This window comes from Sminthopsis crassicaudata, chromosome 3 (genome assembly GCF_048593235.1).
Source record: "Sminthopsis crassicaudata isolate SCR6 chromosome 3, ASM4859323v1, whole genome shotgun sequence".
In the NCBI taxonomy this organism is placed as follows: Eukaryota; Metazoa; Chordata; class Mammalia; order Dasyuromorphia; family Dasyuridae; genus Sminthopsis; species Sminthopsis crassicaudata.
In genome coordinates, this window is record NC_133619.1 from 441135171 (window position 1) to 441154720 (window position 19550).

General features: G+C 32.9%; 1 protein-coding gene across 2 annotated transcripts in view; it reads right to left on the minus strand.

The window, feature by feature from the left end:
* The window catches only part of DYNC1I2 (dynein cytoplasmic 1 intermediate chain 2), a 62336-nt gene that overhangs the window by 7654 nt on the left and 35132 nt on the right, over positions 1 to 19550 (minus strand). For both annotated transcript variants that reach the window (XM_074303132.1, XM_074303130.1), the window contains 8 exons: positions 9465 to 9554; positions 9074 to 9236; positions 8855 to 8954; positions 8218 to 8343; positions 7256 to 7402; positions 6771 to 6884; positions 6426 to 6559; positions 5375 to 5519 (listed from right to left, as the gene is read on the minus strand). In XM_074303132.1, the coding sequence (XP_074159233.1) occupies positions 5375 to 5519; positions 6426 to 6559; positions 6771 to 6884; positions 7256 to 7402; positions 8218 to 8343; positions 8855 to 8954; positions 9074 to 9236; positions 9465 to 9554 (1019 nt within the window). The remainder of the gene's footprint in view (positions 1 to 5374; positions 5520 to 6425; positions 6560 to 6770; positions 6885 to 7255; positions 7403 to 8217; positions 8344 to 8854; positions 8955 to 9073; positions 9237 to 9464; positions 9555 to 19550) is intronic.

A 19550-nucleotide genomic window follows, 5' to 3' on the forward strand; every position in this document is an offset into this window, starting at 1 on the left:
GTCCAATGACACTTACTTTCTATGTGCCCATGACAAGTCACAACTTCTCTGCCTCTAGTTCCTCATCTATAAATACATAGATAATAATTCCTGTTACCTCCCTCACAAGGTTCTTTTGAGGAACAAATGAGATAATGCATATAAAGTACTCAATAAAACATACAGTGCTACATGAAAGTTGGTTATTATTAACTGAATGTATAAATGATTTTTCTAAAAGAGTAAAATACAGGGCTAGAAAAATTGAGCAATTTTAGCTGTATCTTTAAGTAGTATACTCAAAGAGGAAGTCAGGTGGTAGTTCTAAAGAAATGCAGAGATTATCCCTTTGAATTTATTGATCCCTTAACAGTTAACTTTCCCATCTCCATTTATAGCCCCTATTTCCCTCTTCAACTCAAGTCCCCCATCACCAAAAGACCAAAGGTCATTCCATAAGTTTCTCAAACTCAACAAGCCCCAATGGAGGTCAAAAATGGCCTATATCCGGATGCTCACCTGACCTTTTTTTTTTTTTTTTTTTTTTTTTTTTTAAATAATTTCTGTTAAGTGCTGCATTATTCTTCAGCTTCAAAGATTTGTAATCAAGGAATCACCTTCAATTCTTCACTCATTCACTTTTCATAGACAACCCCTGTCACATCCACACCTTCTCCATATGATCATGGCCAATGCCTTACTTCAGACTCTCATTAACTTTTGCCTAGACTGATGCAACAGTCTCTTACTTGGATCTTTTGTATCTAGTTTTTCTCCTCTCAATCTCTCTTCCAGATGATTTTCAAATAGGTATTTCTGAAACACAAGCCTGAGCAGGAGACATCTGTTTTAGAAGCTCCTGTGGCTCTATTACCTTCAGGAGAAAATATAAACTTCTCTGTTTGACATTAAAAGGCCTTCAGAATTTGGCTGCCACCTATATTTCTAGAATGACTTCACAATAATTTTACCTCCCAATCCTCATATATGTCTAGATATTCTGACCAAAATGCAGTTGTTGCTCCTTATATTTGACATTGCATCTTCACCTGGGTGTCTTTGAACAGATTGCTGGGCGTGCATGGAATGCTCTCCCTTTGTCATCTCGGCCTCTTAAAATCTCTAACTTCCTTTGTGGTCCATCTCTTCCACCCAACAGTCCCATTGCCTAACTGGTGACTGATGCTCCCACACTACCATTTAAGGAAAGTCCTAATCACATGTCTCACTTCACTCACTTCTCTCCCCTCATCTCTTTTCCCACTATACCATCACACAAATGCCTTTCCCTCTTCTGCCCCACCCACTTTTCACTGCTGAAATCATGATCTATTATGAAATCAACTCTGCCATCGTCTTGGATAGAATTTGTCAATCTGCTTTCTAAAGGACCCACTCTCACAAGTGTATTGTTACCTACATAAAAATATAGCTCCTTGAAGACAGGACTGTTTTTGTTTTTGTAATCACATGCCAAGAGTAAAGCTCAGTGCTTGACACATGGTATTGCTTAACAAGCAGTTCTCCATTCATTCAAATGCAATCTACAGAAGCCTTTCCTGAACAGCCTTCCTCCATCAGCTATTAGTGTTCTTACCATCTCTCAGAAATTACTTTAAATTTATGTTATATATATTTTGTATTTATTTTGTACATGTTTCCACCTAATAGCCTGTAAGGTCCTTGATGGAAAGGATTATTTCCTTTTTTTGTGTCCCCAGTGTCTTGCATCCTGCCTGGCACATAGTAAATGTTTGATAAAGGCTCACTAGAGAAGGTTCTCTGATCCTACTCATCTAACTCTGAAATTGCTGCTTTGAGAAAGGTACCCAGATGAGGTGTTGTTTTATGCTTGTTTGTTCTTAATATGAAAGGGGTCACAAGAAACACGAGAGATTGTGGATATTGCCAAACAAGAAATTCTGAGAACCAACATTCTAAGCAGTTAATAAGTATCAAAAAATGTCAGATCGGTCAGCTTTAAGATAGATCTTTTATCAAAGATCTTATTCAGAAACTGAAATATTTTGTACATACACTAAAGAGTTCTTTCCCCAAAAAGTGAGCCATGTTTTAATGACAACAGGCAATGAGCCTAGTTAGGGCAGAGCTCTGAAATAATCACTATTTTTACAAGTAAATTTTTTTGAGAAGCTCTTATTCTCACAAGAATTTAGAATCATCAGTATTTTCTGCTTCCTAGCTACCAGTTCAGTATTTAATGGAGATCAGGAGGAGAGTTTTATCAGAAAGACTATCTTTAGATTGTATATATCCACATATCAGGAGATAATTTCTTGGTCTTTAAACTTTAATTAAAGGACCAATTTTTGGCCCAAATGAACTGGATTTTTGCTGCTTATTCGCATTATTGAAAACACTCAAGTAACTGTGTTAGGACAAAGAAGTAGTGAAAACAGATAGATGATCCAGGACTGTGCAACTGCTTTATAAATTTCCTGACTAGGCAGAGATTAGAGCCTGGCTATACAAGCAGAACGAACTACTTTAGACCAAATTAGACACAGAGCCAAATTGAGATTTCCAGGGATTATAGAAGACTTGGAGAAAAAAGAAGCAGAAAAAGAAAAAAGAGTGTGTGGGAAGAGTGAGGGAGTGCAGGAAATCTTGTTTTGATGCTGGGACCATGCCAGACTTGTCAGGACACAAAGTTTCAACAGAACAGGATGTCTAGTCCTCCCAGTTTCTCCAAGCTTAAATTTGAATAATGAAAACTGTCTTGGGTGATCAAGCTCTTAAAAGAAGAGATGTTGAATGAAATTATGTCCTCACTGTTAGAGGACATATGAAGTATTCAATATTTGTTAAATGCATAAAGTTGAAAACACTTGTTATGAAAGTCTAGCATAAAGTTCTGTTTTTAAAAAGCAGATTAGCAGCAAATTATTCCTCCTTGTTAAGGAGTGTAGAAATTAATATTACAAGATTAAATAATGAGAAAGGATAATTAATTACACAATCAAAATAATAAATCCTGGAATTAAGCTGAGAATCAAAATTCAAATATTTACTCACAAGGTTGTTCTTCAGGCATTTTAAAAAGAAGAGATAATGTTGCCATTCATACATAACTAATACTCTCTTCCTCTTGTACAAAATAGAATTTGGTATATTATGTGAAAGTGCATATGCAGAATAGTTGAACCCTTAATATTTTCTGGAGTTAATGTGAAAATATACGATATGATACTTGGTTCCAAGTCCTTGGGCTACACTAAGACAGGAGAGTAGTAAGTGGTTAGGACAATCCTTAGGAATGGAGTGAGGTTATTAAGACACATAAGTTATTCAAAAACACTGAGCTGGATTTATGAATCAACAGCAGACTTAATCTTTGATATATCACAAGGAAGCCTTTTCATAACAAAAAATAAACTAGAATAGTTTGTTTATATATCTTTATGAGGGAAAGCATGCTATGTAGTCAAATAAGTAAAAAGCCTCATAGAAAGCTTGAAGGAAGAAATGTATGAAGACTTTGTGACAAAGTAAAAGGAAAAAAGATATGAAGAAATAGACATTCATGTCTATCTTGTAGTGCTGGCATCTCTCTGTATTGCACAGATCTGGAAAGCTACAAGAACAGTTCCTTAATCTCAGAGTTAGGAGTTATATCAGAGGCTCTCTAATTCAATCTGTACTTAAAGATGAATCCTTTTTACACCACTCCTCATTAATGTTTGCCGAATTGGGGAATTCCTCTTCAGCCTAGCCTCTTACAAGAAAAGAGCCCTGTTGCCCTGCCTACAAAGGAGATAGTTTCATATTGGAAAAAAGTTAAATATCTCAGGCAGCACATCAGAAACAGAACTCTGACATGTTCTCAAAGGTAAGATCATGTCCTGCTTAAAGTGATGGACCAATTAGACATTTCCAAACTTAGAACTGATGCTGTTGAGGATGGGGAAAATTGGAGGTCTCACATTAATGACCAATACACAGTGAAGAGATATGTAGCCATGGAATTTTGAAAGTCAACCAATTCATCCAAGAAGCTGAATTGAAAGGAGGAGATGGCCTAGGAAAACACATTAATGTCTATGATAGTGAAGGTCAAACCTGGACATATTACTATAATTGAAGATTTCTAAATTAATTTCTGAATTAGATGAAAAGAGTCAATAAAGGGCAATAGTGTTCCACTGAATGTTTTACCTCTGGCACTCGTTTGTGAAGAAGAAAAAAAGGGCAGATCTAGATGCAACTAGATGGCACAGTGGCTACAGCGCTAGCCTGGAGTCAGGAAGAGTTGAGTTCAAATCCATCCTGAGATACTTACTTGCTCTGTGAGCCTGAGAAAATCAATTAACCTCTGCCTGCCTCAGTTTCTTCAACTATAAAATGAAGATAATAAGCACCTACCTCCCAGGGTTGATGTGAGGACCAAATGTGCACAGGTACTTAGAGAGTATGCATCACATGACAGACCCTTAATAATTCTTTCTTTCCTTCCCCTTTCTTCCACCCCGGCTACTTTCTTTCTTTCCTCTCTCATCCTTCTATAAAATATCATCCTTGGAGAGGCCTAAGTTCACATCTTGGCTTTCTTTGTTATTATGTGTGTAATCTGGTTAAATTACTTAACTATACTTTACCTCAGTTTCACACTTATCTTAATGAGTTATTGTAAAAAAAAAAAAAAAAAAAAAAAAAAAAAAAAAAAAAGTAATTTAAATTGTAAACTATTAGGTTCTTGAATAAAGTAATAACAAACTTTGCTTATTTTAGCCATTTAGGATGGAAAACTCTTTAAAATATACATTTCAGTTTTTTCTCGATGATTCATAATCCTGATTATAAATAACCATTATCATTCTATATTTAAATAATGTGATGTAGTTGTGTACAGTTTGGGTTTTTTTCCATTTTGTCCTTCACTGGCAATTGGCACTTGTTGTTATTGTTTTAACTGTCCCAATAGTGCACACTCTTTCTTGTTTGAGGAATTTAATCTAATATGGATTATGAAATTAGCTGAAGAAATTTGTAAAGAATTTTGTGCTAAATAAAAGCCAAAAGATTCTGATAAACATCTATTCTATGCAGCAAAGCATAGAGTTTAAATGAGAAGCTTTGGGACATCTCTTCTGGGTGCTCATAAGTCTTTCACAGAGCAATATTCTTGAATGTGAAGGTCACCAAAACCTGGATATCTAGGTAAGTGTGGTATTACTAGATTTGCTCAGCATACTACTAAGAAAAAAAATGCAAACTATATAACATATAACATATTGTGTTTGATCTTACTCTAATCTGATTTCACAAATGACTATTCCCACACAAGTTGAGGGTTTAATTTTTTCTATGTGGCTTATATTAGAGCACCACCTTGTGTCAAAACTTTGAGAAAATGACCAGAAAACATTTTAGGTACCTTGGTTGTCCAAAGTTTCACTGTCCAGTCAAATGAGGAAGTAACAAAAAGGTGTGAGAAATCCACAGCTCCAACAGCTGCATGGCAATGAATACCAGTTATTGGTCCTTGATGTCCTTCAAACATCTCACTGATTCCAGCCTTGCTGTTTTACAAAACAAAAACAATCAGGTTTGTCTCTTTGCTGCTAGATTCTCTATAAACAGACATATACACATATTTAAATATCAAGCTCTGTCACAATTGTTCAAACTTATTATGGGCATGACATACTGAAATAATTCTAGGAAAAGGGCAACATTATGGATACTGGATGTTACCCTGTACAGATTTAACAACTTTTCTAAAGCTGTAAGTAAAATTTGGAATCATAAACATTAAAGTACTGACAACATACCCCCAATACCACAATACTTGAATTGATGGAAGAGTGAAAGGCAAAGTAATGCTACACAGAAGAGATATAATTTTGGCTACTTTTAAACTTAAGAGCTTTGAAGTGAAGGTGATCTGTGTTTGAGATGAAACCCAGATACTCAATTTTATTTAAGGAAGAAATTGATAAGGTAGAACTAGACAATTTCAAAACAGATGGAACAGCAGGAGAAATACAAGTCAATTGAAGATGTGTGCGTGATGTTACTGTACAATTATCAGGAAGACTACGATAAAGTTCAAATTCAAATAAACAGTGACTGAAATACAGCTGGCAATTTTTACCTTTTTATGTATATCTGAAGGGTCAGTTCTAGGAATAACATCTATCACATTTATATATATGGGAAATGTAACAGCAAAACAAAACCTTTATACATATCTTATCATTTGTAACATAAAGGGGAAAACAATCCATAATTTTCCTTTTGGTGTGAAAGTTTCCATTTTGTGAGTTTAAAAATAATGTGGTTTTTTTTTTCACACAGAGTTAATAGTTCCATGCAAATTCCTACTAAAAAGGGGATGTAGTTAGTTTAAATATGGTTATAAGGAAGAATCTTTGTCAGCATTGCAACTTTTAAAAATAAACAATAATTTAAAAGTTTCAAATCACCTGCCATGGCGACATGCTGTGTATACAGAGCCTTCTTCACTTCCAACAACAAAGTTGTTGACATCTCCAACAGGGAAGGACATAGAAGTGACAGCTACAGCTTTGGACTGCTTATGAACCAACTCCATGCTATCCTGTAGAGAAAAATATGAGGAATTATTTAGACAATCAATAACTGTTACTTAAAAAAGGGTTTTTCTGATCTGCAGATTTTAGGACACCGAAATTAAATATTATGAATTTACATTAAATATAAGTAATGCAATATACATTTTTTAGATCATGCCTTTTCATAGAGCTATAAATAACTAATCACAGTTCTAGATTTTCTCAAGTGAACTCTACCTGTGGATGGGAAAGCATGTCCAAACTCCATGAGCAAATTTTTCCATCAGTAGAGATGCTAATCAAATTGTGAGCATTTTGAGTTCCAACTACATTCACACAATACACAGGATGCTAAAAGGGATATAAAGCAAAAGGAGTTTAAAAGGATTATTTTAAAAACAAAACCTCAAACTTTCTAACTAAGAATCAATTACAGGTATTCTCCATTAGACCAAACCACCAATGTATTTCTATAGCATCTTTAATACGAACAGCTTTGCTCTTTTTAAAATCTCTATACACTTAAGAAAAAGTACTGTCTTGGAAGGGAAAAAGACTTCTAGTAAAAATAGATTTTTCATAGTATCTAATGAAATATGGTTACTGAATGCTGATGAATCCATACAGGAAAGAATGCTTATTCTAGAAGACCCTGATAAATATTACTAAGTACCTCACACTAAGGAGTGAAGAATCTTGTAGAACATATTTTATCTCTTTACCGTATGTGCAGCAGCTGAAAGTGGGGTTCTCTGGACCGGGGTTCTCTTATTGCTTCGATTATCCCACAATACAATTTGACCTGAATATGTACCACCAACAACTAGATTTGGATGAAATTTTGCAAACGTAGCCGACATTACAGCTGACTGAAAATAAAAAATGGTGAAAATTTTATATCAAAGAATTAAAAGGGGGGGAGGAGAAGTTTTTGCTTTTCTCTTTAGAATATTCTTTTTCTAAGAGAATGCTGTAGAGAAAAGGAAATTAAATATAACATTTTACATACATATAAAGAAGTAATTTCTGAAGTAAAAAAAAAAAATTTCACATCATTATAGTATCAAATGGTAAGATAATTAGCCCCACACTTTGTCTTGACAGTAATCTGACAGGATCAGATTATATGCTAGTTTTGAGTCAGTTAAGTGATTTTTCAGAATTATGACATTATGAAAAGAATTTGTCTTGTTGCATACAAAAAAGATTTGCAAATTTTACCTTTCTACTAAATTCATTTTAAAAATCTGCATCTGTTTCCTACTTTGAACATATGTTTCTACTTAAAACTATCTAGTTCCAACTCTTCAGGCCATGTATAAGTAATTCAGTGGGCCAATAGTCTAATTATATATTCAGTAAAACTATTCATGAGAAACTTCCCATGGTAAAACCATTTTATAAAAGCTTTCCTTTCATATAATCAATTAGAATAAAGGAAAAACAACATCAAAGGGCAGTGTAGGTGTGATTAAACAATATGAAAAATGTCACAAATGCTACAAAGGGAAGACTATTTTGAACTAATTCTTAATTTTCAGTCAACATCTGTTTGCAAATATATGTGGTTTAGTAAATGCCAACCCAATGAAATCATCATGTTGACAAGAAGAAAGAAAAAAGACATTTGTAAATTCGTCAATGAAAGTTCAACATGGGGAAAACACAATTTCTCACATCCTACCTGGCAGTGAAACACGTATTCTGGGGTAGTTTTTTTGTATTTCATATTCCACACAAGAGCCACCCCATCGGGCTCATGAGGAGCATCTTCATTGTTGTTATAGGAGGCCACGAGCAATTCTGGGTACTGGTCACAAGAAATGAGATGGAAAAAAAACTTACATCAATGAAAGCGATTTTATTTTCTAATTCCTTTAATTTTCACTACCAAATTAATTTGAAACTAAAAATATCTCTTCTCTCTCTCCTCTGAAAGTACTACTTTTATGTTCAAGTGCAGTATCTCATTAGATTTATAAGTAAATAAATACACTTATAAGTAAAGTTTAAAGTCTGTTTTTATGGTAGAATAATATATACATTATGTATTGCACTGTATTATGGTCTATTAAAATCAGTAAATTTGGTATTCAACTAAATTTTACCCTGGATTATTCCCCCAAAGGATTTAAGTTTTTATCCCTTCTTCCAAAGTCCAGAAAATGAGACGAATGAGTATTCTAGAACTTTGAGAATTATTTTAATAAATGTAGATTAATAAATCACCAATGATTCTTTATGCCTTCTAGTAATGTACCTTAATTTGCGCAAAATGAAATATGATTTAATTATTAAATATTATTTGTGTTCTATCTTACCTGAGATGACCAATCCAGACAACTAACAACACGATGCTTTGACCAACGTTCATCAAAAAACTGCCTGTTCAAGGACAGTTTAGCACCTGCTTGAATTTCTCTGGAATTACAAAAAAAAAAAAAAATCCCAAACATAAAGGACAAGAACTTATAAAAGACTTTTTCATTTATTATAACTCAACTCTCATCATGCCACAGGTCTTAGCAACTAAATATTACCCTTCTTTATCTTCCAAATCTCTCCCACTGTAGTCAAAGAAGATGTTAATCTGCTCAGAAAGAGCTCTTTCTACAATTCTCGTGGAATGATCAAAGAAACTCAGAAACTCTTCAGAATGCAGGATCTGTTGTTTTTCCTCTTCAGTGAGCTCATGAGGGGGGACTGAAAAACAAATATTTCTTTCTAGTAGATTTACTTATAACTGATAAATCACTTATAAACCAACTCTTACTCATTAAATACCCTTTTTTTTAAAAAACAGACTTAAATAATTGCTTTTGTTGTACAATAATATTGTTCTCTTATGTAAATATATGAACAAAAGTAAATTCCAATGAAATATATTCGATTTAAAAAATGAAGTTAAGACTTTAAAAAAATCATTTGTACCTTCTTCTTCATCATCTTTCTTTAAAGTTTTCTCTTCTTCAGGCTCAATAGGTGGTTTTGGGGTGACAACATCATCGTCATCTTCTTCATCTGAAAAAATAAAACCATTGTAAATAATATATTTCTCCCAGAACAACCCTCCCTCCAACCCTATACAAGGTAATGTTTCACACATTATCATATTAATTTTAAAAACCACTTTAAAGGTAAGGCAAAGTACATACGAAATGTGCTGATTTCTAAAATTTTGTCTTTAAAAACAACAAATTTTGATTTCTAATTCCATTTGTAAAAATAAAAAAATCACATCCTAGTTTGGAAAAAAAAATTTTATACATGTCTGCATATAGTCATATTAAATCCTGTAACTATGTAAACAGAAATAAACAATTGCTAAAGATTCCCAATAAAGACACTTATCATTCAACACAGGACAACATAAAACTATGATGCCATTTTATATAACATGCTTATATCTTAATGTGAAAAATACAGAAAAATCAAATAACTTGAAGAGCTACTTGCTGACTTGTGTAACTCTTTTAATAATTAATAGATCTTCATATGGAATAACAATGGCCTAGATAAGCTTTCAAGTTGCTATTCTAAAAGGCAACTTGTTAAAGCTCATCATGTACCACATTTTATTTTCTATTATTATTAATATAATTTCCATCACAATCATCTTATTTGGCAATAAGAGTTTAAAATCTTTTTTTCTTAATTTTAATAAATTAAATGAAGCAATGATATAACCTAATAAGAGGCAGGCAAGGTTTTAATGACTTTTGTATTCTATATGTCTTCTTAAATTCTAAAAACAAGAAAATGACATCAAATTACTTATTTAAAATGTTATGGAATATGCCTTGCCTATTTTGGCTTCCTCTGTATCCTAGAATGGATCTGTGGGAAGAACACCTTCATTTTTATTGGTTAAACAGATTTCTCATCTGTCTTTAAGGAAATGGCAGCAGGAGTCTGCATCATGCTTCATCTCAAGTAATGAGACTATTCAACAAGGGGACTCTACTTGTTAGTCATAGTCATCACCCTGACCCATGTTCAAAGTTATCTAACACACATATATACACAACATACACAAAGAGTGGTCAAGGGATGGGAACCAGCTGCCAAGCCATGGTCCCAGCAGCCAGGCCAGCTGACTAGATAGCAGCAACCAGATGGTACTGCTGGGATTGTGTCTTTCTACTATGAGGTGGCAATGGGATGGCATAACATTTTTCTGCCTGACTGCTTCCAATCATGTCTTTCCCCAATGGCAAGCCTGTGCAATTACCAACACTCCAGGAGGTCTACAGACAAGCCTTTACCCTGCAAACAAAATACAGCTTGTAGGCCATACCAGCTGCCAAACCACACACATAGTGTTAGGTTTAGAGAGCTCTGAAAATTTTTCTAACTCTATAGTATAGGCAATAAAAATATAACAGTATCTGTAGGAAAGAAAGCTTTAAATGACACTGCATAATGCACACAATGATACAACCTCCAACTTAATCAAAATGATAATGACGTATGCCAATCCTACATTACTTGAAATTGAGCGATTTTTACGTTCTGACAAGTTTACAGAACTAGGATAAATGGCATGAATGATTTCAATATATGCTCCTACTTTTGAACCAAATGGTGAAGGTTAAAATTTTTCCTTTCAAGGGCCTCAATCAGCCACAAAGGAAAACAGTAATCACTGTCTTTTCAGCCAGCCCAACCGCATTTGTCAGCCCTTTCTCCGTCAATGCAGCCAGAGCAATCAACCTGCCAAACATTCAGAATGGAAAAACAATCTGAAAATACAGGGTATAATGCACCTGCCAGTGAAAATGGCCATTTCAAGAAAAGCTAGTGATCTCAGTGACCCTGCTGAGGAGGCGGTGGTGCAAAGGGGAAAGAACGCGTAAAAGAATTCTTAGTGATCTCCACTCTCTTGCACATTGACACTTCCTTACAAAGCATGCCAATTACAGCTTTTGTGCTACTTAAAAAATGAAAGCTTTTTTGGGCAAAATAATCACACAGAGAAACAGAAAGACACCACTCCTTTTTAGATGAATTCTCATGTACAACGGACTATTAATCTGAAAACAGTATAACCAGGAGCAGCTCCATACTGTACTGCTCAAATATAAAGTTGACATCTAGTCTTTACAAGTACAAGTAATAAAAATCATTTAATTCTATTTAATGTAAAAGATGACATTAGGCTAATGAAGCAAAAATTTTAAAATAAAAAATCCAGCATATGGAAATATAGATTTTTTAACCATTTTGCACTATTATTAATCACTACTCTAATCAATTCTACATTTAATCTGAATTTAAATTTAAGTTCTAAATTGAAAAGGTAAGGTTTTTTGTTTTTTTTTTTTACCACCCTGAACAGGTCAATCATTATCATTATGAATTATAGACACAGTAGCCTTCCATCCTTATCCCTTTCTCCTCCCCCAACTTTATTGCATTATACTGCTTCTAAGTACCATTTTCAATGACAGATGTCAAATTCCTGTCATAATGCATGTGGTCAGCACTTTAGTGCTAAGTGACCTCATAATCTACATATTTTAGAGAAAAGATCTTGTACAAGATCTCTCTCTTTTAACATTTAAAATGCAAATGGAATATATTATGCAGTGATCTGTATCACTCCATATATGACAGTCTCAATACCAAATGTCCATACGTATTATTGTTTGCTTCTGATGATAGTGTTGCAGCTATTTAAATATATGTCCTCCAGATTTTAGTTTTAGAATGACTATGTCTTAGAATTCATTTTTAGAAGGACTCCAATTTTGAAAAATGCTGACTTAAAGCTTCTATCAGCACTAAAGCTTAGGTCTCAGAAATATCAACATATAAAAATGAGAACATTATTGTATTTGCCATAAGCTAAACAAGAGTCATGAATTTAATAGTTATAATAAAAACAGATTAAATAACATTAGTATCCATGTAAAAATTAAATTCAAAGTATCCAATTTCACTAACCTGATATAATTATTCAAAAAGAAGACTCTCAACATAAAGTCACTGAAAATAATATACTTCCATCATCAAATTCTTATTAAGTATTTAATATTTTTTCAACTGATATACAAACATATTATTAAAGATTTCCAATGCTAGTCCTTGCTATATAAAAATGTATTTAAAACTTGAAAAAACTACACAGGAGTAGGAAGACTGAAAAATGGGACTGCCATGTCACATCAATTTATTGATGAATATTCATTACAATATGCTAAGTGGTTAACTTCATGCTTTTTCTGACAGGGGATCTAAGGTTATAAACTGAGCAGTAAAGAGTGCACAAAAGTAGCAGTTACTTTTAAAATGACAAATCTCTTGTCAATGAATGCTAAAACCAGGTTTAATGAACCACTGTATTTTTACTTTGAGTTAACATCAAAATTATGATGTATTTTGGTGAGATGGAAGGAAAAGCTGTGCTGTAAATTAAGCTGTATCTAGCAATAACACTATAAAGTTCCAGTTGCCTGGGTAATCTGTTGCTACAGAGTAGGTTAATCAAAGTTAAATCATCTGTGAAATGGGTGGCTTTTGTTAAGCTAAAGGTGTCTTCAGATCAAGTTTTCCAATCTGTATTTCACTGTTTATTCAAAGCATTTTCTACTAATATCCTAAAGCTAAACACACATATCTGCCATAAAATTATTTCAAAATACTTCTATAACACATTAAAATCAAATATTATTTAATAAAATATTACATTAAAATGAAAGTTCTCTTTAAAAAAACCCACAAAGCATCTTGATTACAAATATCCATCCCACATCAAATATTAAATTGATTAATTCATTAAACATTTCTGATTCTATGTTTTACTGAGGTAATGAGGTAATAAATACTACTAGTCTCCAGCTAAACTGAATGAATGACTGTGTATGTGTACAAATGTATCATGTTCTTTAGATTTGTTGGGCACCTGTACCCTACTTCAAGATAATGCAATAATGAATGTGAAACAATATAACATACAAGAGATTAAATGCAACTATTTATGTTATAAGAAATTTCACTATAGTTTTTCTTTGAGTAGTATATTTCTATGGTCCTTTAAAATGTGAATCAATTTAGAAAAATTCAATCTATGAATTTTTTGTGAACACACCCAGTTCATAAAATGAGATCTATAAATACTGTGGAAGGAGCAAATTGTCCCTTATCATAAGGATGTTTTTTTTCAGTTTTTAAATCATCCTACTTTTTACCTTTGAAAAATATTTTTAAAATCAAGTTTTTAATACAAAATAGAACTGATTTTCCATTAGTATTTATGAAGACAGCACTTTTCTGTACTATTTTCATTTTGAGAAATGTCATTTTCCACTTGCCTAATAATTTCCTCTTTCCATATCTCATTCTATCAAAGCAAAAATGAATAAAACAGGATCTCTATACCTTGTAACAATGAAAGTAAGCTAGTATAACTTGAGACACACACACACAACAGAACCAATTTCACTTGTTAATAATAATCTATTAACATAAACAACCCTCTAAAGTCTCATAATCTTTTAAAATGATTTTGTTCCTCAACAACAAAAAACAATCAATGGCTGACTTTCCCAGTAAAAAAATAGCCTGTTATTTATGTTCTGACAGCAGAGCTATTTTTCTAACAATACCATAATAATGCTTTTAATGATTCTATTTCTTTTACTTAGTTACAATTTATGAATTTGATCCCTCTCCTTCTTCCCATAAAATTCCAAATTTTTTATTTTGGCTACTAACCATTTATAACCAATTAATAATATGTAAAATCTTTGTATCTTCTCAAATAATTAGTTTTCTCATAACTAAATTTCCCATCTATTCACATTCAAGCATAATGCTGAATGCTACCATGTTTCATTATGTTCTTTGCAGATTCTTTAAGAAATAAAAACTTTTAGTTACTGTTATTAATATGCACTTGAATATTGTTGAATTAATATGCACAGCAAAACAGTTTTTAGATACTATATCATGTAATGGATCATTCAAATGAGAACTGGGAAATACAGATCATCTGGCAGGAAAAACTTATGATGTACTGGAAAGCACTTTGGATCTGGAATCAGAAACCCTACATTTGAATTTAAGGTTCCACATAGGCAATTGATGACCTTGGGTATAACTCTGGACCTGAGTTTCAATTGTTCCAAATAGAAAAGAAGAACAATACCTGTTATACTTACCCCCGAGGTTGCTGTGAGCATCAAATGAGAATATATTACTAAGGTGCATTGTAAACATAAAACATATAAATGTGAGTTGTAATTCCCATTGCTATAGTCTTGCCCTTCAAGAGGAATAAAAGAACAAGAGCTATGCCCAATCTAATTCCCAAAATTAAAAAATGTATTGGGGGGGGGGGGGGAAATCAAACTTCCGAATCAGTTAGAATCAATATCAATATTCAATATTCAATCTCAAACCAAAGACCAAATCAATTTTGTGATAAATGCTGTCAAACTGGACGAGAAAGGATCCAATTTTTAAAAAAAATCAATTTTCAAAATAGTCACAAAAACTTTTTAAAAAAGTAAAAGAAATCTAGTAAGTCACCTAACTTTTCCAGTAGTGTATCTACTGGCAACCACTGCTAGAAGGTGGAGAGTACACAGCTCCATGTTCCTACAATGAAGCTCTTTACCTGCAGTGAGTGAAATTGACTGAGATCACATGATCCCAGTCAATTTCACTCACAGCAGGTGTCTTAAGTGAAGCACCTCAGTGCAGAAACAGCACTACCAACTTACAGAGTAAACTTGGAAAAACGAAAGAAGATGGTCAAAGGGGAAAAATAAGGAAAAGGGATAGACAAAAGAAAAAAATTCTTTTAAAAAGGGGAGGAAGTGGATCTACATAAAAAATTCTGAAAGGAAGATAGACAATGGGTTAAGGCTAACAACATTTTTGTGTCAATATTATTTTTGCACCGATTATCAAGGCTCTCCAAGTTTAGACCGACGACTTTAATTCACTGTCTCTTACACTCAAATGGAGATTTGGGCAATTTTGTTTCATGGTGAGTCTTGAAAATTTGTTATAGCTCTTAAATGGGAACCAACCAGGATAAGTTTGAGAACCACTGTATTAAAGCAATGGCTAAGCACTGTTATAGTTAAGTCTAAAGTGTTGCCATTATAAAAACCCTAATTTCAGGGTTTCTCTCTTCCCCTTTTCCCCCAAGCCCCACAAATTATGCCATGAAACTTAATGTAAAAGCCCTGGACATGGAAGTAATTTTCTTTCTACATCATTTGATAACATCTTCTTTATTTCCATAGTTTAAGAATAGCCCAAGGATCATTCTATTCCGATTATGCACTTCAACCCTGTCATAGAGGAAGGACCACCTTGGCTGAAAAGAGGGTAATTTAGTGTACTACACATAGTAGGCACTCAATAGGTACTTGTTTACTGTTTGTGGTCTCTATGAAATTTGCAACATGATGTGATAAACTGAGCACTGAATCTGGAGTCAGAAAATCTGGTTTCAAGTCCCAGCTTTCTCATCTATAAAACGAGAGATTTGGAATAGATGATCTCTATGTTCTTTTCCAATTATAAAATCCCATGTATGTATATGCTTGCTAATAAGTGTACCCATCCCATAAAGAGCAATCATAAAGTTGGCTATGATGAGACAAAAACACTAACATCAATGAAAAAATGGCTTAAATTCACCAACTTTACCTTTCACTAGGCTGGTCACAAAGACTTCAACTGTCTATTTGGCTAAGTAATTCTATGTTTCGGGATGCAAACTATTCACATAACTTGCTTCTGATTTGGAAATATCTGTATGTAAAATTTACTTGCTTTATTTACTCTTTTTCTCTTCCCTTAAATCTGTACAACATTTTACAGTTACTTTTATATACATTATCTCATGAGTTTGACAATATTTTGATAATGTAAAGGCTGGGGCAGTTATTCTCCATTTACCAATAAACAAAGTGAGAGTCAAAAATATTAATTTACTTGATGAAATCAAGACAAGAACCTTTAATGGGTTCTAATCCAACATAATAATATATCAACAAGAATCTGACAAGCTTGACTGAAATCAGATTATAGTTTTTTTTTTTTTTTAAATCTATACTATTAATATGACTGCTACCTTTTAAAAACAGCATGTTTTTCTTTTGTTATAGTCACTGGGAAACTCTGAATTTAAAAAACCCATCTCACTATAATAGTAATATCATTTAAAAAAAAAAATCACAGAATCTCCAAATTGGAAGGAACCTCAGAGATCATTTAGTATATGCCATAGTACAACAATAATACCCTTTAAAATTTCTTTGAAAGTGTTATCTAGCTTCCACCTGAAAACTTCAAGTAATGGGAGTATTCATTACCTAAAAGCTAACTCATTCCCCTTTTGCTTCTAAGGAAATTTTTCTACACATCAATTCATAATTCTGCTCTCTGGGGTCAAGTCAAAACAATTCTAATCTCTCTTCTACAATCTGGCCCTTTAATTACTTAAAGACAATTATCATATTCTCTTCCATACCAAGCTTTCTCTTCTCTAGATTAACCATTTCTTAGTTCCTGTAAGTGACAACATATGCATTGTTTTGAGCCCCCTTACCATCCTTATCATTCTCCTATGGATGCACTCTAGCATGTCTTTGTTTTTCTAAAATATAGATCAGATCAGAATACAATAATATAGATGTGCCTTAAAATTTCAGAATATAATGAGACTGGGGCACTGGGTAGCACTGGATAGAAATCTAACCCTGGAGTCAGGAGGACTTGAGTTCAAATTTGGCTTCAGACACTTAATAACCGTGTAAACATGAGTAAGTCACTTCATCCTATTTTTCTCACTTGCCTCATCTGTAAACAAATTAGAGAAGGAAATGGCAAACCACTCCAGTATACCTCCTAAATCCAAATGAGGTCATGACAAAATGGACACAATTAACTGACAAACAATAGTGAGACTAGCATTTTCATTATTCTGTGCCTTGCACATTAATGGCACTTAAGAAATGGTGAACTGAACTTAAGGATAATATATTCAGCTAACATACTCTAGTACTGCATTATATTTTTCTGCATTTCATGTCACAAATTTTTTAATGTAAGAACTATTTTTAAAATCATTTTTCCCCATCCTTTAGTAAAATAGTTGACTTTTAAAATCTTACTATGTCTCCTTCAGCTTGTTGATTTGGTTCTTGAGATTTCTTTTGATCCTGATTTTGTCATCCAATGTGTTAGCTATCCATTCCAGTTTCATGTCATCTAAAATTATCAAATTATCTACAAGAGCAATACCAAGCTCTATATATTATAGCACATATATGATTGAAACTTACATGATTTATGTACTTTTTCATCTGAAAAAATTTTAAGATATTCAAAGAGTTTCAATATTAAAGAGTATTCAAAAACATTTAAAAGTCTATATAACAGTCTCATTTCAATAAAAGTGTAACATTATGCTTCTTTCAATGTCAGTATGGTTATTTAAGGTCACTTACATTAACCCTTGAAAACAGCTGAAATTTAATTTCCCTTTCAGTTACTCTCCACATAAAATTCTAGAGACATAGCATGGGATAATAGAAGGATCACTGGCCAGGATTCTAAGAAAAGTATGTCAGTAATTAGTTGTGTGCAATGTGGCTAGTCAGTCACATTTTCTGGAACTCAGTTTCCTTATTTGTAAAATGAAAGGATTTCTTTTATTAAACAAATATTTACCGAGCTATCTCTTAAGCAAGACATAGTTCTCAGGACTGGAATATTTAGGTCATTGTCCCTGTTCTTAAGGAGCTTCCAAGCTAAAAGCTGTGATAGAAATAATGGATAAAAGGGACATATGCAGAAAGGAAAGATCCCTAAGAAAATGTGAATTGGGCTAGATGACCTTTAATGTTACTTCTAGATCTAAAATTGCAGAAACATCAAAATAAAACTTCTTATTTACATTTTTCTAAATAAAAATTCACTGGCATCATAGCAACAATCATCATAAAAACTAAATAGTTATTTACACTTTACCAGCAGGGATACTGCTATATGCAAAGGCTAACTGGCTTTCCCAAATTATTGAGCAAAAAAGAACACAAATCTTTCAACTTTCAATACAATAATTTATTCACTACACCATGATACCACTTGTATTATTTAAATCATTTGAATAGAATGGAAGAAATGCTGGATAATCTGTGAAATCTTATCAGAGTAGCAACACATTCTGATCTGCTAGTCAAATTCAATTATATAAAACATGCATATTTTCATATTTGTGGCTGTCAAAAATAAGTTTTAAAATAAATGTTATTTTCACACAAATTAAATCTAATTAATATTAACATATTATGAAAGTTTACAAAAACAGCATTAGGGTACTTTTCATTTTGAAAATATCCCAGATGCTTAACAAATTAATATGTCACTAAAAATACCACCACTTGGGGCAGCTAAGTGACACAGTGGATAGAGCATCAGCCTTGATGTCAGGAGGACCTGAGTTCAAATCTGCCCTTAGACACTTTCCTAGCTATGTGACCCTGGGCAAGTCACTTAACCCCCAATTGCCTCAGCCGAAAAAAACAAAAAACAAAAACAAAAACAAAAAAACCACCATTAACTTTAAAGTTAAATAATACTTGAAAAGGGAGCCTTGTTCTATTTGCATTCCATTTTCTGAGTTAGACATTTAATAATGTGGCAGTAAAAATGTATATTATTAATGTGGACTATCATGTACTCAAATTAATACATTTGCATGTTTAGAAACATTGTAAGCATTTCCTGGATAAATATGGAGAATATTAAATGTTACAGGACTTAATTTTTAAATTAAATGAACCACAGTTTTAATTAGTATCTGTGACTTAAACCATTTCCTTTCTCTAACCACAAAAAGGCTTTACTATAAAATTAAGTTTTTTAAGACTTTTTATAAAACACTCTGTGTGTGACCTTAAAAATGACTATTTCTAGAGACAATTTTTGTGCCTTTCCAGTTAATTGGAAAAGACAATTTTTGCAGATATGAAAATCAACATATCAAAAAAG